Here is a 26,507-nt window from a genome sequence, read left to right on the forward strand (position 1 = left end):
AACTTTCCAATTCTGTGACTTTCTTAGATCAAAGATCCTAGAGTTGAAATCACCACAGTCATGAATTCACTGGTAGCTTTTCTGAAGTTAAACTTGCCCTACTAAACTATTACTCTTGCTTCTAGAACCAGACATTGTGATTAAATGGTGTTGGCAGCTCGTGAAATTCAAATTCTTGAAGCATATTTGGAGGCAAAGAGTAAAGAGTTAAGTGGGTTTGTCCTGGAACGGTCTTTTGAATCCTTCAAGGAAAGTGAAGGTAGTGCATTGTGCTGAATCAGTTCTGCTGTGTTATCTTTCCTATATGAAGATTCAAGGTGTCAGGAGCTGTTTGGATGGACCTTGAGAGAAGATTAACCCTTTAATTTCATAGAAAAGGAGAATAACAATGATCTGATTGGGGAAGGGTCCGACCTTTTTTCAGGACACAGTAAAAGAAACCTATTTTGTTGTTTTGTACTTTGTGTCCTGGTATATGTGGGTGTTCTCTTAAAAAAATACTAAGTTGACACTGGTCTGTCCTTGAGGTAGTAGCTTGTGAATAGCTCAATTATTTTGATTTCTCAGTCCTTTGTTAAATAGATTTGGTGGAATGCATTTTGAATCCATTTAAAACAGGTTTTCCCCAGTGATATTGGTCTTTATCTGTAGAACTTTCTAGGTCATGGAAGCTGGATGAGATGTAAATTTCTTATGGTTAACAAAAAGACATGAAAAAATCCTGAAACAACACAATAGGGCAACACCATATTTTTTTCAGATGACTTGTTCTCAGTAATTTTACTCATATTTTTATAAACCGAGGCCTATTATGGATTTTGTCTGCCTTTGCTTTGATAGTAGCTATTGTGGAAATTGGTTATGGCTGTTCACAATGTCACTTTGCCTTCAGGTAGGTGAATGTTCTGGGTTTGACCTAATCCTACCTCTTTGCCTCTGAAATTTTATTGAGTACTAATAATTCTGCAGGAAAATCTGCAATAGACAGTTTGACTTCTATAAAGAAACTTCTCCTGGGATCACTGTTCTAAAGATGGAATTTGCTTGCATTTTTATTCCTGTTTCATGGAGATGAATAATTCAAAGTGGTTATTGATTCCCCCACCCCTGTTTGGTTTTCATCTCTGGTTTCATCTGAGCTACATCCTTGCAAGAAAGCATGTGCTGCAGTGCTGATCTCATCCTACAGGAGGGCATAAACCCAGGAGGGAATAGTGCCTAAAATGGATGCCCTATTCAATTGATGTCTAAAGAACACTTGCGTATTTTGCATTTTTTCTGTTTCTTGACTAGTAGGTCTTACAAGTAGCAAATGGCTAGTAAGTGTAATATCCCAAATGTACCCACAATTTATTAGTTTGGAGGGACTAACATTTTATCTCTTTAAATTTAAAATATGCCTGGAAAAACAGTTCCTGTCCTGTAATCATAGCATATGGTTATTTCTTGTGGCATCTTTGCATGTAATAGCAACTAGATCCTGTGGCTGTTAGTTTTTTCGTAGAATTTTTTAATTGTCTTCAGACTTATATCAATTGTGAGAAGCCTCCATACAATGCCAGCTAAATCTGTATAAACCTGACAGGTTACAGGTTCTGGAGCTTCAAGGAATATCAGAGCTGTTTTGCATTGCTTACAGAAAAAGGCCTTCATTTCAGCATTTTAGTTTCTGAGTCTAAATATCATACCGAGGAGAAAAATGAAGCAAGACTGATATAACAAAAACTGTACTTTTTTTTTAAACTAGTCCTCTACAGTCTTTGACACAGTCACATAAACATGGCAGTATATTCAGAGTATTGTCAACTTTCCCGAATATATCTTGTCTTAAATTTTACCTGTGACACTGCCAATTCTAAATCCTACCCTACCCTCTCCCCAGCCTTCCTCTTGGTTTGTCTGCTGGGCTTAGCTCCCCACCTTCCACTTGCATCATCTGCACAGTTGCCACTGATGCTTGTTGCCTGTCTGCTAGGATCCTGTTGTGACTTTGTCAGAAGTGTCCTACAGGTGTTGTTTCTCTAAAGCAGCATGGCATCTGGTACCTGGAGAACTAACAGGGTGTCTGGTGAATCGGGGCCTCTGGGCTGACACTCTCCCTTCATAAGGATGTTAGCAGCTTTTTTACCCTTGTTCAGGCCTTGGAGACAGAGTTAACACAGCAAGTTCCCAGGAATCTGACCCTTTTCAGGGCAGCTGGTGACTTTTACAAGAGATTACTGGCTGGTTCTGAGAGAGTGTGATCTGAGGCAGTTAAACTTATGTCTGGAAGAAAAGGATACCCTCTGCAGGAAGAGGAATCTAAGCCTATGTTTTGGCTCTTGTAGTTTCTCTCACATTGCCTTGGTTGCACTTCTTTCTTACTTTCAGTGCTAGACCTGGCTTGTACCTTCATCATTCTGTGTGTCTGTTGAGACTTGTGGACAGCTTTGCTGCCTCTGGCTGGAGCAGTCCTGTGGGTGTTCACTGGGCACCGATGTGGCAAAGGCTGCTGAGGAAGTACAGCCAACCCAAACATTGTGTAGAAGGCATGGATTTTTTCTTCAAGTAGATGTATGCTGCTTATTGGAAACACTTTTGGGAGAAGTCTTTCCTTTAACTCGGCGTCAGTGTTGTTAGGAAAACACTAGGGTTTTATCCCAGTGTCACGAAGAACTCACTAGGGTTTGATCCTAGTCCCTTCTTCCTCTCTGCCACATTACGCCACCCTTTCGGGTGCTAAGGTGTCGTGCTGCACTCATGCAGGGGACATACTGCTGTTCTTACTGTGCCCCAGCATTTGCCTCAAGCAATCTTTTCATGTTCCTTCTGGTCTTTTAGTACTGCTCGTGTTTGCTCCAGTTTTGCAGCCTTGATTTATAAACCTCTTTATCCTTTCCACCGAGAGTTCTAGACAGGTCATCTTCTGTCATTTTCCCTAAAGCTTTTGAGTTGCTGAGTTAAATTAGGATCACCATTTTTAAAACCTTATTTTCTGGGACAAGAGAGACCAGTGTGTTGCCTCAAAACTCACAGGGTTCATGAATTTAAAGTAGGAACTGGAAAAGAGGTTGGTAACAGGTGCTGACAGTCTCTCTGGACCTCCATTAGGATGCTATTAACACAAAAGTGAAACCTTTGGTGATGAAAGTGATACAGGACTAAGTGTCATGGATGACTTGGGCTATCCACCTATAAACTTTTCAAATACCACAGCAAGTTTAGAGAAGCTAATTCTCAATAGCTCAGATAATTACTCCTTAAGCCCTAAAGTAACAGAAGGATGAAAAGATTATTCTCAAATTAAGGAAGAGAAGCCTAAATATGTACTGGACCTGCAAAGCAGCTGAAGGAACAAAATACTTAAGGGATCAAAGGTTCCTTGAAATAGGAGTATACAAACAACTAACAAGGTGTCACTACATTTCAGAAATGGTTATTTAAAAAATAAGGAAACTTAACAAAAGTGGGAAACAAACCTTTAGTCAGAATTTAAGTAACCATACTGAATAAAGACACAAATATCTGTAAAATAAGAGAGGAGATAGAAAGTAGTGAAGACTCATTAAATAGTTGCACAGAAAGATCCAGAAGTATTCACCAAAAACAAGTATCATAGAATGGTTTGGAAGGGACCTTAAAGACCATCCAGTTCCAAGCCCCCTGCTATGGGCAGGGACACCTTCCACTAGAGCAGGATGCTCCAGGGCCCCTCCAACCTGGCCTTGGACAGCACTTGGCAACACTGACAGGGAGGGGGCAGCCACAGCTGCTCTGGGCAACTTTTAAAAACATCCTAGTAAAGCCTGTAGAAAAGAGTAAAAAAATTGCTGTACCTAGACAGAAATGAGGATAGTCAAGAGGATTTTAGAAGTGATTTGCCAAAGACTTGAACAAGTAATTGGTTCTTGTGGTTTATGGAAAGCAGGCAGCCTGTGAAAGTCAGTAACCGGATAGTCAAAGGAAAAAAAAAAATGTTCCAAGAGGATGGACACAAATAAATCCTTGAGCTTCTCTGTGGTCTGCTCTGTCCAGCATGCTGTGGTGATGGCCTGCTACCTCTTGCAATTAGTTTGACTGACAGACTTGTGTAATGAGATCCCACAAGCCTGGGATGCAGACTGACAGAGAGGCTGGAGTTCTGCACATTGAGAATGGTATGCTTTTCATGCAGAGGTGCGGAGAAATAAATACCTGTCCTTCCTAATAAAGGCATATAACTCTAACTTAATCAGGGCTGTGGCTGGGTCAGGCCATGGTTATTCTTTGTCCCGACACTTTTCAGAAGCTAGTATACTGTTCATTAGAATCTCTGTTCTTATTAAAGCCTTTGGCCTATAGTTCTGAGAAGAATCAAGCATGTTTGAGCATAGGACAGTGGGCAACTCAGCGCTATTGTTCAGAGAAGGACGACCTCTCTGGACTCAACATGTATTGTAAGCCCTATCCAGTATTATGCTTTAGCTGTAGTTCTTGGAGGCCTCATATTTCATGGACATGCAGCCTTCATTTATATGGAATTGTCATGATAGAGAAGAGCATAGAGATGTGACCCTGGCAGCACACTAAAATTTGAAAATAACAGAAAAATATTTTAAGAAGTCACTGTTGTTGAGGCAGGCCCGGGGGAATAGCCAGGCTGTGGCTTCTTAATATTTACGATCTGCAATATTCCTGTCAGTGTGATACTGGCTCAAGTGTGCAATGATGAAGTAAATGTTCACACTGTTCACAGTTTCATTCCATATTCTAGTCAGAAGGGAACTACCCCAACCATCCTAGGAAGCTCTGAGGCCTTTTCAAAGCTCTGTGGACAGGGAACAGAATTCCTCAGCCAAATGACAGGATCTTTCTTTCAAACCATAGTAATTCGGTGACTGTTGTCTGTTTGACTAATTGGAGAAGAGTTTATTTTGTTACCATAAGTAGGAAAAAATGTAATTGCTCTTCTCTAATTCAATAGTTGAAATAAATCTGTCCTTGCGTCAGAGGGTAATAATGCCTTTAGATATGTATGTTCAAGTAGTCCTTGGAACTGAACATCAATGAGCCTTACCTCAATACTGGTAAGAGCACTCTATTTTTTTTTTCTCTTGGGTTTGGATCTTTTTGGTGTTGTTGTGGTGTGGGGTTTTTGTTGGTTTGGGGGGGAGGTGGGGCAGGGATATTGGTTTGTTGTTGGTTTCAGTGCTTGTTTCTTTAAATCCTAAGCCTCTGTATACTCCTGATGTATGGTCCTAGTGCCTGGTCTGTGACGTCCCATAACTGTCAGGCGAATCTTCTGGTTTCCTGAAGGACTGAAGAAACTGAAATGTTCTTGGTCGTAGCTCTGTAGGTCTTCCTGCCTTTAGAAAGTATGAAGTGGAAACTCAAAGCTCAGTGCCCTGAACTTAGGAACTGGAAGAGACTTGAAGCTCAGCAAGTACTTTCCTTATTAGTGCCCCTTTTCTGCTTTTGACAGCTATTTTTAGGCTTTTTGCTAAATGATCACTTGTTATTTTCTTTGAAAGCTAAAAAGATGTTATCTGCAACTGTTACCTGATCACATGAAGGCAGGAGGGCTGCCTCAAACAACTGCTGTGCAGGAGGCTTTTTAAGCCAGTTAAATAACTGGTGTGTGGTAAAAGCAGCAACTCTTAAGAACCTCTTTAGCTTTCACTAAGTATCTTGCTGGTCAAGCAGTACATATATGCCAAAGACCTGTGCTTTGTGGAAACCACCATAGTTCATAAGTAACTTTTCTTTGTAAAAATCCCACTTGCAAAGCACAAAAATACGCATTCCTGGCTGCTGGGGCCTGAACACTTTACCAAGAGCAGAAAGTGAGAGGTACATTAGAGACAGTAGATGCATCAACCTTCAGTCATGAATTTCATAAAGATAACTCTTTCTGATATAAATTCTCAATAGCAATTGGAAGACACCAAATTTTTGACATATACAGAGATTTTGAAGCAAAAGAGGGATAAGAGCATGATATGATATTGTTGAAATTATAATTTCCTTAGAAAACAAGATCATGGATGGAAGATAAGAAATTGGCTTGTTTATATGTTCAAGAAGTTTTAATACAGTTAAGGACATCAGACTAGTTAATGCTTAAAAGTGTACTTGCATGACTGTTAACAGGGAAAGATTTTGGAACAATTACTAATATCAGTAAATGTCCTGATTCGACAGTTATAGCAAATCTTATTTTGCCGCTTGAAGTAGAATATGCTATATCAATTTAAAAAAAATCAATACAGAAGGAGATCTTGCAGCCATAAACATCCTGCTAAGGGCTAAATTTGTAATGGGCGTAGAAAAGGAGAAGGCTGCAGAGCTGTGTCACTGTATGAAATGTCCTAGTGTGTGTGCCCTTCCCGTCTGTGGTGCTGGGGAGCTGCAATCCTGAAATGCTCTGAGAAATCTACTAATGGTAATGCAATTTCCAACACAGAGCAATTCTAGACCAAGGCTATCTAACCCCCCCCGCTTCCTTCCCGCTCCAGTTGCGCTGCTCTGTTGTGGGTTTATTAGGAAGGACCTAAAAAACTGTAGGCTGGATGAAATTATCCTGTTGGCCAGGTCCAGCCCCTAGGCTCTGCCTGGGCAGTTCTTACACTTGAGTGAGTGAAGTTAAATATGAAGAACCCTAGTTTGTATGCAGCAGTAGTAGCAAATATGTCCTCTTGCTTTGTCCTCAGCACTGCTGCAAAGCAGCACCTTTTAGGTAATATCCTTTGCTTGCCTTGTACCTCTTTAAGCTGGAAAAGGGGACTGCATGTTTGTTCTGCAGTTATCCCGCATCCCTACCCATTTACTTTGCTCTTTACTTCTGACTCCTTATTCACTTTGACTGTGCAAGCCTCACTGGCTTGTGTTATACTGGTTATAGTGGGATGACAAGCACGATAGGTGTTATAATGATCTCCTCTAAGAATGTCTGTTGTGCACAGGGGATGAAAAAATGACTCGGAAATGATAAGCAGAGGAGACTAGGAGCACAGTCACTGGATTGCAGTTGTTGATGTATTCCTGTGGCTGGCAGGTTATGCTGTGCTGATGATTCTGGTGGCTGGAAGAGAACTGTGTCCCTTACCATCTGTTAGCTGCCTGATCTGACTGTCAAGTGAGCAGTTGAGTGCAGGCCTACAGAACTGCTCCCTGCGGTGGCTTTTGTGTTGGAGGTGAAAGCAGAACCCAGATGCTTCTGTCCTCTCCCAGTGCTCACCACAGAATCTCCAGCCCATTGGGAGCGGTTCCCAGCCACCACAGTGAACTAACTGGCCTCGTCAAGTAGCTGATGCTTCTGCCTGTGTGTTGGAACTGTCAAGCAGAAGACTGGGATGTGACAGATGTAATAGAGCAGTTCAGCAGCTCCTGTAGTGTAGAACTATTTTTTTTCAATAGTTTATCCCTTGATAATTTTTTAATCCTTGGTCTTTTTAAGTGGTGTGTTAAGATGAGGATGTGTTACCCATTTGAAACATGGAGAAATACAAGATGGTTGACTCCAGTGTGTTAATTCTTCCTGAAGTTGAAAGATACTTGCCACTGATTGGCATAGTCTGAAAGCTACAGAAGAGAAGGCTCTAACTTTTTTTTTTTAAAAAAAAAACCCAACCATCATCAAAATTCTGTAATATTCCTGAGCATCCCATTGTCTCTGACAGCCCTTGGAAGATCACTGAGAGGGAGACTTGCTTTAGGGCAGGCAGGACATCTCCAGCTTTCACAGTTAATTCTGGAGTCTAAAAGTACGCCAGGATCTTGTGTGAGGCAAGCAGGGCACGGGTACTGCTTTCAGTGCTTGCTACGAAAAAAGGTCACTATTAGCAACTAGCATGCTTCTCCGTCAAGTGCCTTGGAGGTCAACTGGGCCTGGTTAAGAAACAAGTTGCAAGGTTCTTGGAAAATGATTTAAACATTTATCTGGAACCAGGCCTGGAAATAGGTCTCCAGAGGTTGCATCGCTGGTCTTCTTGGATCGTTCATTCAAGTTCAGTGCAAGGGGGTCCGAGATCATGCCGTTTGCTAGCGGCCAGAGGCTGGGTATGTGAGGCCAGGCACAGCTCTCCCCAGCCCGGTGTTCCGTATCGCTTTTCTTGAGGTGGAGGAGCCGCTCTGCAGCTGGAGCCCGGCACGAGGTTCCCGGTTCAGAGCGACTTGGCCCAAAGCCCCCTCAGAGGAGAGGGGGGTGCTCCCCGGGCGAGGAGCCGCCCGGCTCTAGGGCGTTGGAAAGGGAACAGCCTCCAGGGCTGCAGGAGCCGCTCCAGGCCGACGTCCCCCGGAGCGCCGGCCCGCGTGCTGCCGCGCGCAGCTGCCCCGGCTCCGCCTCGGGAGCAGCCCGTGTTGGTGCGGGGCCGGGAGGGGGGGGGGGGGGGGCGCCGCCCCTCGCGGGGGCCGCCGCGGCCCGCAGAGGGTTAAGCCGCCCTGCGCGCGGGGGGCGGTGCCGCGGCGGCCCCTCCCGCAGCCCGCGCTGGAGCCGCAGCCGCTCCCGCAGCCCGCGCCGCGCCCGCGCGCCGCCGCAGCCGCTGCTGCATGGCAGCTCCGCGGACGGGAGGGTACGTACGCGTTCGCCCCGTCGCTGGCAGGAGGCTCTACGGCGTGGCGGGGGGCCGGCGGAGGGTGTTGGAGGCGGTCAGCGATGACGAGCCGCTAACGCCGTGCGGGGGTGGGGGGTGCGGGACTGAGCCAGCCCGCACTGGCTTTGTTTTTGCTCTGGTGCTGTTCGTAGCCGTGAGGAAGCCGGTCGGCCGGGGGAGGACGAGCCGTTCTGGGGAGGCGGCTGTGAACGGAGGTACCTAGCGAGCGCAGTGAGCCCCGACGGCGCTTCCGCGCTGCGCTCCCGCGCTGCCCTCCGCACGGCTGGGGGGGCGTTGCGGGTCCGCGCTGCCCTTGCAGGGGCAGTCTAGTTGCGGGTGCGGTTTTCTTTCCTTGGAATTTGATCCTGTTGGAGTAGAGGGGGTGCTGTCTGGCGGTTGAGGGGAAAAGGGCTAGTGACGAGCGGGAAAGGTGGCTGCAGATGGAGCTTACTTTTTTGGTGATCTGAGGGCCTTGCCCCGTCTCAGCTGCTTGGGTCCTGAGTATAGGAACAGAAACCGAATTCCCTGGCTGCTCAGCTGTTTACTGCGCTTGTGTCATTAGCTCGGACTCGGAGAGGGAGGTACAAAGATGGGTCTAGAGAAGGATCTGGAGAATTATTCTGGCTGTTAGGGACTTACGGAGTCCTGCAGAATTATGATTTATCCCAGTGTGGCCTTTCCTGAAAAAGGTGTGCTACTGGAGAAGGGAGGAGATGGCACAAGGCGTCTCGCAGATGCTCCTTTTGGGCAAGGTTTGGTGAAAGCCAGTATTAACGTCTGTATCACTGTTCAGCTCTGCTGATGCTGAAATGAGGCTAATGCCAGTCAGGAGGGGGGAGGGTTGTTAAGGTGGACTGTCGTGCTGCTGATGAGACGAAGAGAGATAAGAGCCCCCTTTGCAATTTCTCTTTCCTTTGGTGCTGCACACCCACGCGAGTTGTCTTGAAGTAGCTGAAATCTGGCCTCGAGCTGCTCAACAGTACATTCTTCCACTACAGGAAGCCAAAAAGCATCCAAATGTGTCCAGTTAGCGGGGGCAGAAAAAGAGAAGGTTCTTGAAAAACATGAGTGATGCAGCTTTTCTAGGGCAGCAGAGGAGAGGAGATTGGAGGCTTGGAGCTGATCTTCATCCTAGCAGGCTATCAGGAGGGATTTTGTGCTTCAGAAATGAGAATAGCAAAGTGCTTTCTTTTTCCTAGCAATGGTCCTTTGTCATCCCTTACCCTGCTATACTTCCCATGTAGCACAGAGGTATAAGGGACCAGCTTCTCCCTTAATGATTAGCTCTCCTGCATCACCAGTGGTACCTTTGCGGTCCACAGACACACCGGGCTCTATTTTCATAGGATATCTTTGGCATCCTTTAGTGTTGCCACCAGCAAACATCTTGTTAAAAGTGTAAATTGTCTGTACGCTAGTGCTGTGCTGGAAGTATTTCAAGATAGGGCCTTGATCCTCCAGGATCCAGAGCTAGAGGAGCTGGAGCAGGGTTTGGCGTGTTGCACAGACAGGGGTATGTGACCAGGAATATCTGTCAGACGCTGCTGTTTTGGGTAAGAGAGAGAAGGAGGAGAGGCAAACCTCATTGACCAGGGAGGGAGCAATGAAAAAAATCAGTAGTGATGCCAACAAAAGCTTTCTTGATAGAGAAGAGAGGGGGCTGAGAGCGATCAGACTGGGACCGTCAGTGATGTAGGGAGGGGAAAAAGGAGGACACATTTATCACAGTGAGCTTGGAGGGGAGGAGCGTGGCTGCTGCACACTCGCACACGCAGAAACACACGCGCACACACACACACTGCGGCAAATTCTGCAGCTGGTGCCTGCTGGCTTATGACTGCAGAAAAAACAAGCTCCGGTTTAAACTCTCTGATCTCAGACAAGGCTGTTTCTATTCCAAGTAGCTCTGGTTCCACCGTGAAAAGCCCTGCAGGCTGGGCACCGTTCCAGAATGACAGGGATTCCTCTTTCTGCTGATGGGGCAGGGGGCCTTTTGCTGTATAAGGTCAGTACCCTCCCTACCTCCTTGGTGGCTCCATACTGTTTGGCTGCATCCGGACTGCATGTCTGTCCTTACACTTTCTCCAGCATGTAGCTATTGTATACAGGCTGGGAACCTTATTTTTTCCTCCCCTCCTTTCCTTTCCTGCAATCTGACAAGGCCAGGCTGTCGGGTCCGGTCCTCCACCCTGCTCGCGTTCTGCAGATGGAGATGTGTAGCTTTGCAGTAGTTTCTTTCCTGAAGAAACAATCCATGACCTGTCGTGTCTTTTTGCCACTCTTCCTCATGTCTGTGGTGTTGGCGTACCTGAGTCACATCCTCAGCAGATATGGTGGTAAACGGATGATGGACTTGAGCAGAGCAGCATGGTGAGTGATAGCCAGCACAGGCTCTCTTTGGTGAAAGCAAGGAAGCTGCGTGTACGTGAATGAGAGGTGCAGTGTGTCTCGTTCAAAGGAGTATGGCTGGTCACCAGAGTAAGGATGGAAGAGGGTTCCTCAGCATGAGCTTCTATGGGACATGGTCTTGTGCTGTTTGTTCATGTTCATACACAGACCATCCTGGGTAAGTCCTGGGATGGCTGCATCTCGCCAAAGAAGAAGAAACCCACATAAGGGTCCAGCAATATATCTTTGTGATAGGTATCTTGAGTGTAGGGATCCTAGTGGGTGCTGCTTCTGGCCACTTGGCTATGTGCATTGTCACAGGCTTTCCACTCCTAATTGGTGGGTAGAAGAGAGAGGCCTCCAGGCTCTTGAACAGAGATGCTATGGGAGGCCAAAGGTGACCAGATTGTCTGATTAGCATACAGGGACCTGACAGTAGTAGCAAGCTCAAGACAAAGTGTGTATCTGCTAGCCTGTGAAGTGCTCATTAGGCAAAAGTACCTGGGGAAAGAAAGGGAGAGGTGCCTTCGCTGGGACAGCACACATTCTGTTTGGCCTGCCATCTGGGCAGTCGCCATTTAGGCACCAGCTGCCAGACAGTGCACTTCTATCTCAGAGTGTGCTGCCGCTTGACCCGTTGGTAGTTACGACTCATGAGAGGAGCTGAGGATATTGCAGTGGACTGCAGGGAACACGGAGCGAGCTAGGATTATTGCAGTGGGACAGTGCAGGGTGGACACACAAAAAGCAGTCTTCGTTTATTCCATGCCTTGCTGTGCCTGAGCTGTGAGGCTTCTTTTTACCTTTGCTTCACACTGAAGAAATGGAGATAAATTTCTGCATGGGCTGCCTGGTGACTATGGATGAGTTCTTCTCTTGTGCCTTCCTCTCCAGTATTTCAAAAGTTTGTACTAATGGAACAACTAGTTCTGTGTCCAGCTGTTCAGGAGATCTGTGCCCTTCTGAAGGGTTACAGATGAACTTGAGCATTGGTGTCCTTGGCCAGCAGTTTCTTAGTTCTTTTGAAACAAGCCCTTAAGTCTTGCTGGATTGATCTCTCAAATGTATAGAATAGTGTTGGGTTGGATTTTTGTTTTTAATGGGGAATGCAGTTTTGACTTGCTTCTACCTTTCTGAAAAGCATCATTGTCCCAGTTTCTATATTTTGAAAGCAATAAGTGAGCCCTTTCTTTGCTTTTGAAAGTAAAGGCTTGAATATTTCCTCTAAGAGGATGAAGGTTGAGAATGTCAAATGGAAGGAGGGGGTAAGATTTAATATGCGTGCCTGTTACCGGTATGTCCTACTGAACAACTTGCGCCTCTCTTTGTACATACTATTGTCTTTCATGAGCGTTCTTGTGAAGCACCAAAGTCTCTGACGATTTACTAGAACCTATCTCAGGGCCCTGGGTTCACAGTTCTACTAAGGTTCTTTGTGTCTCTGGCATTCTGCCAAACAAGAAATCTTTTGTAAATTTGTACTAACTTTTGAGATCCTGGAGAAGAAGATGCAACAGGAGAGAACTCATCTATGGTTACTAGTCAGGCATGTGGAAATTTGTCTCCTAGTCTTTAGTGTGAAGCAAAGGTGAAAACAAATCACAGAGCTTAGGTACAGCAAGGCAGTTTCAGACCCCTCCTATGTGAAAGGCTGAACCTCTTCTGACTGCCCTGGGAGTCAGCTAAATGCCTCAGGCAGCGCTGGCTTAATAAATGGTTGTTATTGAATATGTTCATAGACTACCTGACCTGAAACTCTTGTAGCTGTTTTAAGGTTGGAAAGGAGAGTCCACTCCTGCCTCTGGGACATGGGCCATGCTAAGAAAACAGAAATACCAGCTGGCAGGAGATAAGCAGCACAAGCTATAGCCTTAGCCCTCACCTGAAGACTTGTCCAGAAGCTGCATGGGTGGGCTGGCATTTGCTAGCTCTGCTTTTCATGTATTTTGGTAGTCTTGAGAACAGTCCTTTTGTTTTTTTCTAGTGAAAAGGTGAAGGCTGTAAAAGCTTAGTGCTGGTTTTTTGCAACACGCTATTAGCTACAAATAGCTTGGGCTAAAAAAGCATGGCAGCATAACTGACGAGTCTGGATTGTTTCCTCTATTGACTTTGAAGTTAAGAGATGAAGTTATTTCTTTTTCACTTGCTGTAGCTAACCTTTATTTCACTGGTATCCAACCATTCTGCCTGTGCCACACTCTATTAAGCTCCAGTGCCAAATTCTTAAATAATTAAGGAGAAAACTGGAAGGAAAAGGCTCTTGGTATCTCTCTTTTGAATGTTGCCTGAGGAATGTCAGTCTGTCATTAGACACTCGAGGTGCTAATAGCTACCTTAGAGAAGTGGGCAAGAAGCTAGTGATTTACCTCCTGCTTGACTAGATTTATGTTCGGAAAAGCTTCCTAAAATGGTTTGAGAGGGTTAAGTTGCAGTACCGGGCAGAAATGCAAACACTGCCCAGGCCATATAAGAAGTAAATGGCTTCAAACAAATATGACTCCTTTCCATGGTATAAAAACACTGGATAGAGTGGTTCTCTGTGGCTTTGATCTGCATGGCATCTTTTTGAAGAACCAGTTTGCAGGCTGGTAGGTATGAACACAGTATGTGTTTTGGTCCAGTTCCTTGTTGCTAGATTTGCATAGGAGTTTTAATTGTTACCTCTTCTCACAGGTAATTAATGACAGAATAAGAGGGAACGGACTCAAGCTGTACCAGGGTAGGTTTAGGCTAGACATTAGGAAAAATTTTTTCACTGAAAGGGTTGTCAGATATGGGAATAGGCTGCCCAGGGAGGTGGTTGAGTCACCATCCCTTAATATGTTTAAAGGTCGTTTAGATGTGGTGCTTGGAGATACGGTTTAGGGGTGTACTTGGTAGAGTAGGGTTGATGGTTGGACTTGATGATCTTGAAGGTCTTTTCCAACCAGAATGATTCTATGATTCTAGGGTTTCTTTCTTGCTGTTGGTCCATATTCAAAGGCAAAGACAATTGTCAAGGAAGAGGGAGGTGTGGAAGGGTTCTGTGCCTGCACAGCTCTGAGGAAGCTGAACAAGTGAGAGGCCTTGAGACAAAAACATTTGTGGTGGTTGAGGCCCCTTCCAGTCCTTTTTATTCTCCCAAGTCAGTTAAGTTCAGTCCCTGATTCCACTGTGTAATCTGCAAGCTGAAAGAGACCTGACTAGACTGGGTAGCGTTAAGGAGTAGGCTTCAGTGAGCTCAGTGCAAGGCAGACTGGTGAGAGGCAGTGGCTGAGTTGTGAGAGAAGATGATGTCCCTGCTCTGCTAGAAACCTCCTTGTCTTGTCCCAAATGTCTCTCTTGTATGCTGAACAGACAAGGCCTGCATTTGCTAGCAGAAGGGACAGGAGGCCTTGAAGGTCTGCACTTTGAAATAACTTTCTGTATCCCATTCATTGTCACTGTGCTGCATGCTGTCAATAAAATCCCAGGAATCCAGACCATGCAGAGAATCTATCAAGTGTCAACTAGATCCAAGAGTCCAAACACAGCAAGGAACGATGTTGGCAGGGGACAGCTGCTTTTTCTCAAGGGCTGGCGGAATAGTCCTGTGCTTTACCATGCCAGCCACACAGAGTCCACAGCTGTATCTTAAATGGAGATGACATTCAGGAGGTTATCTTCCAAACAAGCGGGTAAGAGGGAAGAAAAGCTACTTAGCATGAGACTGTTAACAGTGAGAATAGGAAGGAGGTTTGAGGAGTCTAAACAGATGCTAGAAATCAGAGGCAGGAGACTCTTGCCAGAAATGGGGCATCTCAATAGGCAAACAGGAGGAAATCTCAGAATTACTTCCTTATTTGTGACAGCCATCCCCTCCTTGCTACAACTAAGTTCTCTGTGCCTCGGGCAGCTTGCTTAAGTGTTTCGTATTGATCAGGTGTCCAAAAAAAAAAAAAAAATTGAGAGAGAAATAGGACAGATCATGAGCTGTACCTCCAAGTCAGTCAGACTCAGCATTACCCAGATACTTCAAAAGGAGGAGGAACACGCCATTTTCTTGGGTCTGTGCTATGTTCTGGTTATAAGAACATGCATCCTGCAATGCATATTCATACTAAAATTCAAAAATCGGAAACTGTCCAGCTCTACGACTTATAGGAGTCTTCAGCCCAGGAATCTGGAACTGGGCGTCTGCCTTGTGACCAGCAGGAACAGTTTTGTGGGAGCCTCTGCTCAGGGACTGATAGCAAACCACAGCTGAAGTCCCACTGACTATGAAAACATGAAACATTAATTTAGTTTCCAAAGGGACCACCTGTAAGTCTACCAGGGGTTAGTGGAGTGAGAGCACCAGATAAAGAGGGTATCTTAAGGTGTGTTTAGGTTTCCTTTTGTGGGTTTAGCTGGAGACATTTAAGCAGTTACAGCTCCAGCTCCTCACAGCTGGAGATAATGCCTCTGTGCAGAGCTGTGTTCTTGATTCACGTGAAAGCCATAGGCTGTTTCACAGCAAAAGGATGCGAGACTAGCTTGAGGCAGCAGAGCTGCTGAAGGGAACAGAATCTCTCGTGGCCAATTCGGCACCTGGCAAACTCGATAAAGTGCTCATCTTACCCATTAATGTAGCTCAGTGGTGGTGTAACTTCCAGTTGAGGGGCATTTAATGAACAGTTAGGAACATTAACTTCTGGAAATAGATACAACTGTTTCCAAAGTGAACGTCTGTGTCTTCAATTAGTGGTTTTAAAATGGCTGAGCTATCAAATTTCTCTTTAGCATAAAAGTGAGACAGTATGTGCAATTAGGAAGGAATGAGATGGTTGCTATGGTTGGCACAGTATAGAAATAGAAATTGCCTGGGAGAGGAGCTGTGGATGGCATGAAAATACCACAGGAAGGAGGGAAGATAGGAAGACACAGGCAAATGGTTAGGAGGAGTATCTCCTGGGATGTGACAAGTACCCGCAACATTCCCATACCTTAAAGAATATTTCACCTCCTTCTCTTGCCCTGCTGCAGGGTCACCTTTGTAGTAATTCCCCAGGAAGTGGTCAGTCATTTTGCAAAGCCTGTTCTTACCTTAAAGCATGATCAGTTCTCCTGACATGCAGTAACAGTATGGTAAGTTATTAAATACCTCCAGCTAGATCCACAAAAGGAAACCCAAATATGGCTTCAGACACTTCAACCCTCTCCATCCTGACAGACAGCAATGGTTCTGGAAAGCAGACTGTGTTCTTCTTCACGCCAGACTGTTCTGTGCCCCTCCTGCTTTGTGTAGGTCTCCACACCACACACCACTGTTTTTGACAGTAATTAATTTAATCTGTTGTGCTTTCCCATATTCTTTAAAATCTGTTGCTGTCTGGTCCTCCCAGAGATAGTAGTCTTCTGACCCTAATGACTGGTTGCTGCTGTGTTTTTCCTTTCTCTGTCCTGCCTAGTGTGTTCTCAATTCATTTCACTCTCTGACTCTGCTCCTGTTGAGAAACTTCTCTCCTTGTTAGAGTTGTCTTGCTGATGCTGTCTTCTTTCTATACCTTTTTACACCAAGTTCTCTGCTTATGCAGTTCTGCAGCTTTTAAAGCTTTTTCTCTGCCTCTGAGCGGTTCTAAAGCTAGTGCCTCTTCTGTCCCAAATCAGCTGCTGTCTTCTTTTCAGATCTTGGTACTTCACTGCTGCTTTTACACAGAGTTAGGTTGTACCAGTGTTTCCTGGAGTGTATCTATGACCAGTTGTCCTGTTTGTCCTCCTGAAGACAACTGGGTAGATGCTCCAATTGGAAACTCTATCTGAAGCCCTTGAAGGAGTACAGAATGTGTTGCTGGCTCTGGCTCACGTCCGTGTGCTGTACTGCCAAGCCTCCCGTCAGGGTTGGGTGCAATGCCTGTCAGCATCTTCTCCGTGTACAGAGCCACACATCAGGAAACGCTTCAACTCTGAGGGGGTTTTAGTGCATGTGTTGTATTCCTGAGTGAGTGCTCTTCTACCCTCTACCCAGCTTCGGTCTAACTGGAGTGTGAGTAATAGTGGTAAGTGTGCCACGTGTATCCAAAATTCCCCACGAGTCTGTGTCTGGGAAGTTAACTAAAGCTGAAACCGATACCTGGAGATTTCCCCTTGTGAACAGGCTAAAGTCACTGTGGGTGCGCTTTCAGGTCTACAGTCCCTAGGGGGAGCTTTGCTTCGTAGAGATGTTTGAATTATGTTCACTCTCTCTGCACACTGCTTTGTGCTTTCCTTTTCTCTGTAATTGTTTATTCAGTTCCTCCAGATAAGATGTGTCTCCTATTGCACATTCACAGGGCTTTATGTTGGTGGTGCTGTGATTTTAACTACGTGACTCAGTATCCCAATACGAAAAATCATCAGACACTATTTTGAAACTTATGTGCAAAAAAAACCCCACCTCATGCATACAATAATACTTTTCCTGCTCAAATTGGATTGGATTTGGATTCCCCTTCTTTTCTAGGTGCAGTTTAAAATCCCTCATTTTGTGTCCTGTGTGGTTTCATTGGTGACTTGTTTGGTGATCGCTTGTATGCTCCCTTCCATTGCTCCGCAGGACAGCACATAGCTCTGTCCTAGCCTGCCTTTATAGGGACTCAGTGCTTTGCTACAGCTTCTTGCCTCTCAGTTTTCAGCTGATTCTCATCTTCCCACTAAAAATATATTTTCCCTTTGCTAGTACACAGTGGTTTTCTTTAGCTAAGAGAAAATCACTGAAGATCATCTCTAAGGAGACAGATATTTAGATTTAGCCATTGGTAAATAAATAGATACTTATCTATTTCTACAGCGTGTTTGAAGACCTAAACCCAGAAAGTATATGAAATAAATCTTTACTGTAGACTTTTTCAGGCCATGAGAGGCAGAACACTTGCTGGTGGACCACAAAGCACTGCCTGAAGCCAATTCCTTGTCATTCTCAGCTGTTGAATCGCACTACAAAGCTAAAACTATACCACTTTCCTAATAATGTGTTTATTATAGTAAGTAGTTACTGTAGCTGTCACATGTTGTGAATGCAAGTTGGGGGAGGAGGCTGTGGGACAGCCTTTTCAGCTGTGATCACCCAGTGAGCTGGCTGCACCCTTTGCTCTGCTTGTCTCTGGAAAAGAAACAGAGCTGGATGTGCCCAGAATTGATGGGATCACCACATCTCTTCAGGCACCTGAATCCAACAGTTAGGCACCAGTTTGCACTGCAGCCTCCCATCCCACCCAGCACTCAGAATATCTCTTAGTCTTTTCTGGGCACTTTACACTAAGCTCCAGTCCTTGCCAAGCACTTCTCCCCTTATCTTGCCTGGAAGTCTCATCTCCTCTGACACAACGCTACCATTAAAAGGTAAGGAAGGAGTGATAGAGTGGGAAATGTCCTGTTGTTCTGGTAAACATATCCAAGTGCCTCCACTAGAATGTTAGACTTCATGTTTGAATTCCTGAGCTGGAACCAACACACAGATTTAGGACTGCACCAAAGCAAAGATGCCTCCCTAACTACAGGGTGTTGCCAGTCCAAGGGCGTTCTTTGTGTCCCCTGTTGAGATAGCTGTGGCTTGCATAATTAACTAATTATTCCGTAGAGTTGTTGGGGGAGGGAGCAAAGACACTCACTAAAAAGTCTGCTGTTTGGGACGCAGATGTGTGAAGATGCCGTTTCAGCTTGTACACAAAAGCAACAAGCTTCAGCCAGAGAGGTTGAGAGCAATCCTGCCCTGCCTCTGGCAGGGAGGGAGTTGGAGGTCACCCGTCTCCTGAGAGAGCGTGCCAGTGAGCAGACCACTGTGCTGTCTTCTTTCGGGTTCTCTGTCGTCCTCTGAGAAGATGGCAGCTGGATACAGGCCTCCAGCTTTCCACCCAGACTGCAGGGGAGGAGTTGCAGGTGAGAGTCTCTCGTCTTAGGCGGGCAGAAGCGATGGCCTAGTTTTGGGGCCCAGTTTTTATTTCTCAGTGATTGCCTCTGCACCTGCTCAGCTGGTTGGTGCCTGTGGAGTCTCCACCAGGGGCTGATGGCCCAGCAGGAGCCTCAGCTCAGGGCTGCGAGAGTGGAGGCAGCCTGCAGCCGAGCTTCCCAGCAGGGCTGCTCCAAAACGCATTCCTCCAGTTTCCTCAATACACCTTTAAGGCAGACCAGGATTGGGATGTGAACAGCATGTCGATCGTAGGCATGGACAGTAACAAATTTGAAGGTGTTTTGAACAATCAAGATACATGGAAAAAGGCATGTTTTTCAAGGACAGATAGTAAACCAATCTACTGTGGCAGCCAACGTAAGCACTACATCAGCTTTGGAATCTAATTTACAGCCTGTGGAAGCTAGCTGAGGTTATGGGTCATCGTCTCTCTCTCTCTGCAACTGGCCGAGCTGCTTTCCTTGTATCTCGGCTATCCAGAAATGGCTGAGTGTGGTGGTGGCAGTCTCCTACATGGTTACGCTTCCAGAAGTGGAGAAGCCTGCTTCCCTCGGCCAGGGCAGGGGCTGATGCTGGCACATTCTAGACTTCGGTTTATTCTGTAAAGGTCAAGCCAGAGTGAGACGCAGCTGTCTGCTCTCCATGCTGTGTTTGTGGCAGGGGCAGCTACTGCTGCTTGCACAGGGCCAGGCCCTATACGGGTGCTCTGCCAAGAGAAGGAAAGTTTTCTTTAAAATTGAATTTGCCCAGAATCTGTCCTTTCTAGAACCCACCACAAATGCCCACGTGCTGTTCAGGGTCTCTTCATCCCACCCCTCTGTGGAGGGGTTTCTTTTTTAATCTGTTGAGGGCTCTCCTCTTGAAGGGTTTGAGGACGCTGACAGCAGGAAGGCCGTGCGCACGCTTCCCTTGTGCCGCTCTGTAGCACATTCCAGTTCATACTGCTGGTGCTGTGGTGGCCCACAGATTGCTCGTGCTTCTGCCCACAGCTATGAAATTGCCTAAGCATATCTCGGGTTGATACATCCCTCTGACCCGTTGTAACAAGTCAGGGCTGTTGCTTCTGCAGTACAAGGATGCCCAGGTACAGAGAAGCTAAGAGATGTTTCTGAGATGTACAAGTCTGTAGGTAAGGAGGAGCTGAATGGTGAATTCACAGTTGCTAGCTTGTGTACTGGCTGCCAAAGCGGCCTTTGTGTTTGTTTTTTAAATCCTGAGCCCATCTGACTACCTGGCAGAGCTTCCAAATCTCCACGAGCCAGAGCTGGTCTTACCAGCTGTATGCTCTTCGGTTTGTGTGCTGGAGGAAGGAGCTTCAGCAGCTGTGTGCCCTTCAGGTGATGGGTGTAGGACCTTGCTTCTACTCCTCTCCCTCACTGCTGAACAACAGAGGGCTTCCTGGTCTTGCGGAGGGGTGGGTCCATATTGCAGTAGGAGATAGGAAGGTGTATTTGCACAGGCGGGATAAGAAGCAGGACCCTGCTCAGAATTCTGTACAGGACCTTTCCTCCCTTTCTTCTGGTCTTTATAGTCTCTCTCCCAAGGAGCTGTAGCTTGCTGTACTCGGTACAGTCCTGGAGTGTTTGTGAATGAATGTGTTGTTTCATTTTCTCTGAATGGACACCATTTGGGGCTGGATCCTTTTTCTCCCGTTGGCACTGAAGAAGTTGCTGTTGGAGACTTCACAGCCTCAGAATGAAAGTCAGTTACTATCTCAGTGTTATGATGTCATTTCAGAATGAAGGAAACAGCAGTCTTTCAGCTTGCACTAGCTCATGTTAATTATGCAAATAGATGCACTCTGAGAACCCTCATGCACGGTTTGACAGTCTTCAGAGATGGACTTTTTTCAATAGAGCATCAGGAAGACCATGTAATACAAGGCTTAGCTCTTGACTAAAGTGGTACTGAACCGTAGTGGTACTGAACCATAGTGCTACTGAGGGTCGTCTTGTAAGAAGAGTCTTTTCAGAAGTGCCACCCTGAAGAGATACGTTCATAACATCAGGGAAGAGATCAGAAAGTTAAGAAGAGTCAGCTTTTAATCACTGTGGCTTGTGTGCCTTGATAGCATGTCCAGACTGTGAAACTTTGGTATTTTTTACCAATGTACTATTCATGTTCATTTTACAGGTAGAACCTGGCCTGGTAAGCCCAAATAATTTTAGGGACAAAGGAAGCAATGGGTGTGGGAAGGACAAGGGAGGTAATGAGGAATACAGAATGCTCTCTGGACGGAGAGAGGATTGGTGTCTGTGTGGTCCGATGAACAGTCTCTGTACAGCAAGGTCCTGAGAGCTCTGCAGCCCAGACTGGGCAGCCTGCCGTCAGATACGTGTGAACATTGGTACGATCCCTCCTCGGAGCTTTCTCTTTTCCAAGCTAAACAGTCCCACCTCTCAGCCCTGCTCTCATCAGAAATGTGCCCATCCTTTAATCATCTTTGTGGCCCTTATGTTCATTACAATTTGGTGTAGCTGTCAGAGCATCATGAGTGACTTCAGCACAGTCTCTCCCTTGAAAGATGACTCTGTAGTGCTCTGGCCTGGGCAACCCTATTTCGCAAAGATGAGAACCTGGGTCCCACTGCCCTGACAATTGGTCTCTGATTTCAGCACAGTGAGTTGTAACCATGGTTATTCCATCTCTAATTGACAGAATAATAAGACCTCTGAGGTTCGATGGTCTGAAAGATTAAAGCAAATGACAAGCAGCAGCTCTTGCAGCTATCCTTGCCAGCCCTTCAGACCAGCCCAGAATTTGTTATTCAACTGCAGGGGTTTTTAGGTGCTTTCAATTGGTGGCAAAACGCATTTTATACAAGGATCTGTATTGGCAGCCTGACCTCCTTTTCTGCCTCCACGGCCATCTGTCTGCTTCTAGGATCATCTCTTTCTCGGGCATCCTGTTTGTCATGCAGTTACCCTAGAGCACTGTCCTTTGTTTTAGCCTAGACCGACCTCCCCGCACCACCCTCTTTGACTGACTGCTAATCACTAAAACCACAGCATCTGGTCCTTGGTGTTCTCGCCCTCTGTCTCTTCGCGCATGTAGAGAGCCCTGGATGCTTAATTCACACAGACTCCAAAATCTATGTGGTTTTGCTCATCACTTGCTATCCTCCACCATAACCCAATTAACTCTACACTCAACGGGCCACATAATCATAGAATATCTCAAGTTGGAAGGGACCCATAAGGATCATAGAGTCCAACTCCCTGCTCCTCACAGGACTAGCTGAAACTAAACCGTATGACTAAGAGCATTGTCCAGACACTCCTTGAGCTCTGATGGGCTTGAGGCTGTGACCACTTAACCTGGGGAGCCTTTTCTGTGGGCTGGCCACCCTCTCAGTGAAGAGCCTTTTCCTCATGTTTAATCTGAACTTCCCCAATGCAGCTTCATTCCATTCCCTCGTGTCCTATCGCTGGTCACCAGAAAGGGGAGATCAGCACCTCCCCCCCTCTGCTGCCCCCCCTTGAGGAAGGTGTAGACTGCAATGAGATACCCTCAGCCTTTCTAGTATGTAAGCTATACATGCTCTTCAAAAAAAAAAACCCAAAAAAACCCAACAAAAAACAAAACAAACCCCATCAAAATCAGACTTTTGCTTCCTCCACACTAATGATCCATGTGTGCAACATGCACATCCTGAAATGCCCCATTAGTATTAGCCATGGAAGTTCCTCTAGTATTGCCTACAGAAGCTGTTGTGCATCATCCCTGGGACATTTCTGTGTAATGCCTCCGTGATCAGTTTCTGCTGACTGCCATCCAAGAGGTGGGTGCCCTGCAGAAAGACAGTTTTATGTGTGCCCTCTGTGGACTCTATCCAGTTGGATTTTGAGTATCTCCAAGGATGGAAGCTCCACAACCACTTTGTACAACCTATTCCAGACCACCCTCACAGTAAAAAAAAAAAAAAAAAAAAAAGGCGTTTTCTTGTGCTCAGATGGAATTGCATGTGTCTTAATTTGTGTCTCTTGCCTCTTGTCCTGTCACTGGGCAGTGCTGAGAAGTGAGTCTGACCTCCTCGTTTTCATTCTCTCCCATCAAGTATTTATACATATTGGTAAGATCCCTCCCCCACCCCAAGCCTTCTCTTTTCCAGCCTAAACAGTCTTAGCATGCTCAGCCTCACTTTATATGAAAATGCTCTGGTCCCTTAATCATCTTCACAAGACACAGCACTTCACCATTCCTACTTTCCATCTGCCAGCAGCTGCTGGCCCTGCAGCTTGAACCTGCTCTTTCTTTCAAGTACGAAGGGGGCAGCCCCTCTGGGGGGCGAGAGGGTGCGAGCAGAATGCTAACCAGCCATGCTTTGTTTGCCAGTCTCAGCAGTGACAGCTTAGCTGCTTGGGCTTGAACCACAGAAATGGCAAAGAGCAACAGTGTTTTCACGCCTGTTAAGTCCTGCAGACAGGCCCTTTTCCCTGCACAGCTGGCATTGGCCACCAAGCGCTGCCCAGCCTGCAGCCTCAGGCTGGCACTGCCTCCACAGTGCCTTGGTGCCTGGAAGGATGCCCATATGCTGGGCACCAGTGATCATGCTCTGCCCAAGAACCCTCCTTTCAGATGGCGCAAGGAAGACACTGCTGGGTTTGGTCCTATACACCAAGCTGTGTTCTCCAAATGATGTGGGTAACAACTGCCAAAAAAGGCTGTCTGGGATGTATAGGCAGCAAGGTGGCAGAAGGTGAAGCCTGGGGAATGGCATGGGTTTCACTTTGTCCCAGACTGTTGAAAAATGGGAGCAGATTGTTCTGTTCTGGATGCTCTGAGCAGCATGTGAGTGAGGTCCTGGTGTGGGGTGAGCTGTGTGAAAACTGTACGATGCAGTGAGGAAACAAGGCACTCCGTGTTTGCTGCTGGGATCTAAGCAAAGCCGAGGTATCAGCAGTGCCTTTACAATTACCGTTACCTCGAGGATGAGTGGTGTTTTGCTTCTTTTGGCTACGGTGAATGCCCCAGAACGCGTCTTGGGCCCTCATCTGCACCGCCTGCCACCCTCCCACACTGCTCCCCGCGGGCTCCCTTGCAGCAGTCCTACTTTGTGCAGGGACTTGGTTCCCAGCCTCTCCCGTCCTTACACCACGTCCCACATCAAGTGGCAGAAATGCTACTGAACTCCACGCAAGCATTTTCTTTGCACAGTGATGGTTTTGGTTTAGTCTGGAGAGACCATTTTTAGACAACCTGAAAGAACACAAGTTCAGAAAGCAGCTAGAGATGCAGAGTATAAATAGTTCTGCTGAGAGGTTAGAGCCACTCTCATTTTGGGCTGAAAGTTGACTTCTGGGCATAGCTATCTGGTTTAAAACTAATTGCAGGCAGCCAGAGTGAAATATCCCAGTAAGATGAGTTTGATTGAAGCTATACTGACTATTGGCTTTTCTCTGACTTGTGTTTTTTTGTGACTTTTTGTTGTCTTTCTTTGAAATACCACTTTGATCAAGCTATTCTAGAAGGATTGAGATCTGCCTAGAAAGATTGCTGATGGGATGTTGTGGAACAGAGAGTGTGGAAAGAACAACATTGTCAGAGAGCAATGGTTGACCGGAAGAGGAAAAATAGAAATAGAAATAGATGTCTGTTTTCAGCAAAGATCTATGGCCCTCCAGTCTATGTGAGGGGTTAAAGCCCATGAAAGATTTAAACCCTATAAATTATACATTCCACCAGTTAAGTTCTAAGTGCCTGGCTTGTAGAATGGATGGGGTGTCCAGAGGTAGGTATTTGCAAACACCAGAATCCAAAATCTTGTGTGCTACCTGCGATGTCAGGGGAAATGCTGCAGGAAGGTCCTGTGCATCATCGCACTTCCCAGAGCTGTCCGACGTGGGTACACAACAGTGGCTTCAGTCCCTGCCTTTCAGGATGGCAGGCGCTCACCACTGTCCTTTCTAATAAATGAATAGGGTCCAGGCATCATGTCAATATTTTCCCCAAAACCAATGTAATGCCCATGCCAAGGTGAGCACACAAACTGCTTTTTTGCGCTACCAGTCTCTTGCTCTTCTTTGACTCTTCCTTTTTCTGCTAAATATATATTGAGAGCAGAGTCCTGCCTGGGTGCCTGTTTGTGACTGTCACAGGAGGGAGACAGGAGAACAAGCGTTCTTATCATCAAGGTGGTTCCCACAGCAGCAGTTTACCTCTAGGGGTGCATGTTTGGATTAGAAAAAAACCCACTTCCTAAGGGAAAAAAACTTAAGAATGATGAGAGATTCATTATTAGTGCTGAACCGCTCTAATGAGGGGTGGGTTGGCATGCACCAGCTGGCTCACAGAGCCCCATGGTGACTAAGGGTTGGACAACATCCAGAGATACCTCTTCATGGTAACTGCAATGAGGCACAATACTTCTGTCTGGAGGGAGTAATTGGTCTGTGCCAGCATTCATGGGGCACAGCTGTCTAGCACAAGCAGGCAGCTTGATATGCCTGGCACTGTGGACTTCAGAACGTGTTGGGGTTGAGTTGCAAATTGTGCTGATCCAGACCTAGGATTTTTTTTTTTTCCTTGTTACTGAAGAGTTTGTTTTGTTCTACGAGACCGAGGTATTAAATTGGGTCTAGAATGCATGTTGAAGCCTTGCAAACCCATGCTGAAGTGGAATTTTTGAGGCTGAAACATCGGTAGGCAGATACTGCCTCACCAGCTTCTCCCGTGCTAATTCCTTGCCTCTCCCCAGGCCAAAGAACCCTCCATCATCGGAGTGATACCCTGGAGACAGTGATCCTGGTAAACCCCAATGTGGACAGCATCGTGTCTGAGGTGAGGAGCAGATGCTAGCGGGTTTTCTCCACATCAGCTCTCTGCCCTTGCTTGACATAGAGGGTTGTGATCATCACACATCATTTGCATCTTCTGGAGAGTTTGAACATGCTGCCAGTCTGCTGCAAGGTGTGGTGAAGTGGCCAAGTGTTCTGATCTTGCCCACGAGTTACATGCAGTTACCAGTATTCTGTGGCAGAATTTACTGCTAGACAAAGAAACACACAAAAGAGTGTATGGTTTCTTGTGTGCTGGCGCTTTAGGAATGAGCTGCTTACTGTAAGACTTAGTGCCTTAGAATTGCCTGATTTTAAGGATTTCTCAGGAGCTTGTAGAGTTTCCTAGAAAACAAGGTGGAGGGCTTCTGAACCTTAAGCATTCTAGTTTGATGAGAGCCTAAATGTACCAACTTCTTACGTGGCAGTGCTTTGCCAAACATTTTCTCTTGGCATTGGCCTACTTTCTCAATGTGAATTGTGAGGGACATGGAGCTGTGTGTCTTCCCTCTTCAATAACCTACTCTCCTGTATGTAGAAAACTTATGTTTTGGCTATGTGTGAATAATGCGTAAGTATCGCTTATCCGTGTGATGGGGTTTCTGGGTGCTGGTGAGGAATACAGATAACTTTTTGACTACAGCACTCTGTCTCATGATAACAGGTCCGCTCACTGGTGTGTGATTCATCAGCCCACAAACTACTGATCTTCTGTGGCCAAAGCTCAGACCAGGAAGGAGACTTGATCTTGCAGACAGGGACCTTCACTTACCAGAAGTTTGCTGAGATACTTTCAGACCCAGAGGTGAGTGCGAGCAGTAAGCCAGCATGTCCTCTCCTGTTCACCAAGTGCATGATAGAGCAATGCAGCCTGCGCTGCTCCTTCAGCTGGCAGATTCACAGAGGCAT

At 46.2% G+C, this 26,507-nt stretch overlaps 1 protein-coding gene across 1 annotated transcript in view; it reads left to right on the plus strand.

The window, feature by feature from the left end:
• The window catches only part of MAP1A (microtubule associated protein 1A), a 62,441-nt gene that overhangs the window by 21,848 nt on the left and 14,086 nt on the right, over positions 1-26,507 (plus strand). The window contains exons 3-4 of the mRNA XM_086471591.1: positions 25,520-25,602; positions 26,263-26,403. Coding sequence (XP_086327717.1) covers positions 25,520-25,602; positions 26,263-26,403 — 224 coding nt within the window. The remainder of the gene's footprint in view (positions 1-25,519; positions 25,603-26,262; positions 26,404-26,507) is intronic.

The sequence above is a fragment of the Leptosomus discolor genome, chromosome 11 (genome assembly GCF_034619465.1).
Source record: "Leptosomus discolor isolate bLepDis1 chromosome 11, bLepDis1.hap2, whole genome shotgun sequence".
NCBI classification, from domain to species: Eukaryota; Metazoa; Chordata; class Aves; order Leptosomiformes; family Leptosomidae; genus Leptosomus; species Leptosomus discolor.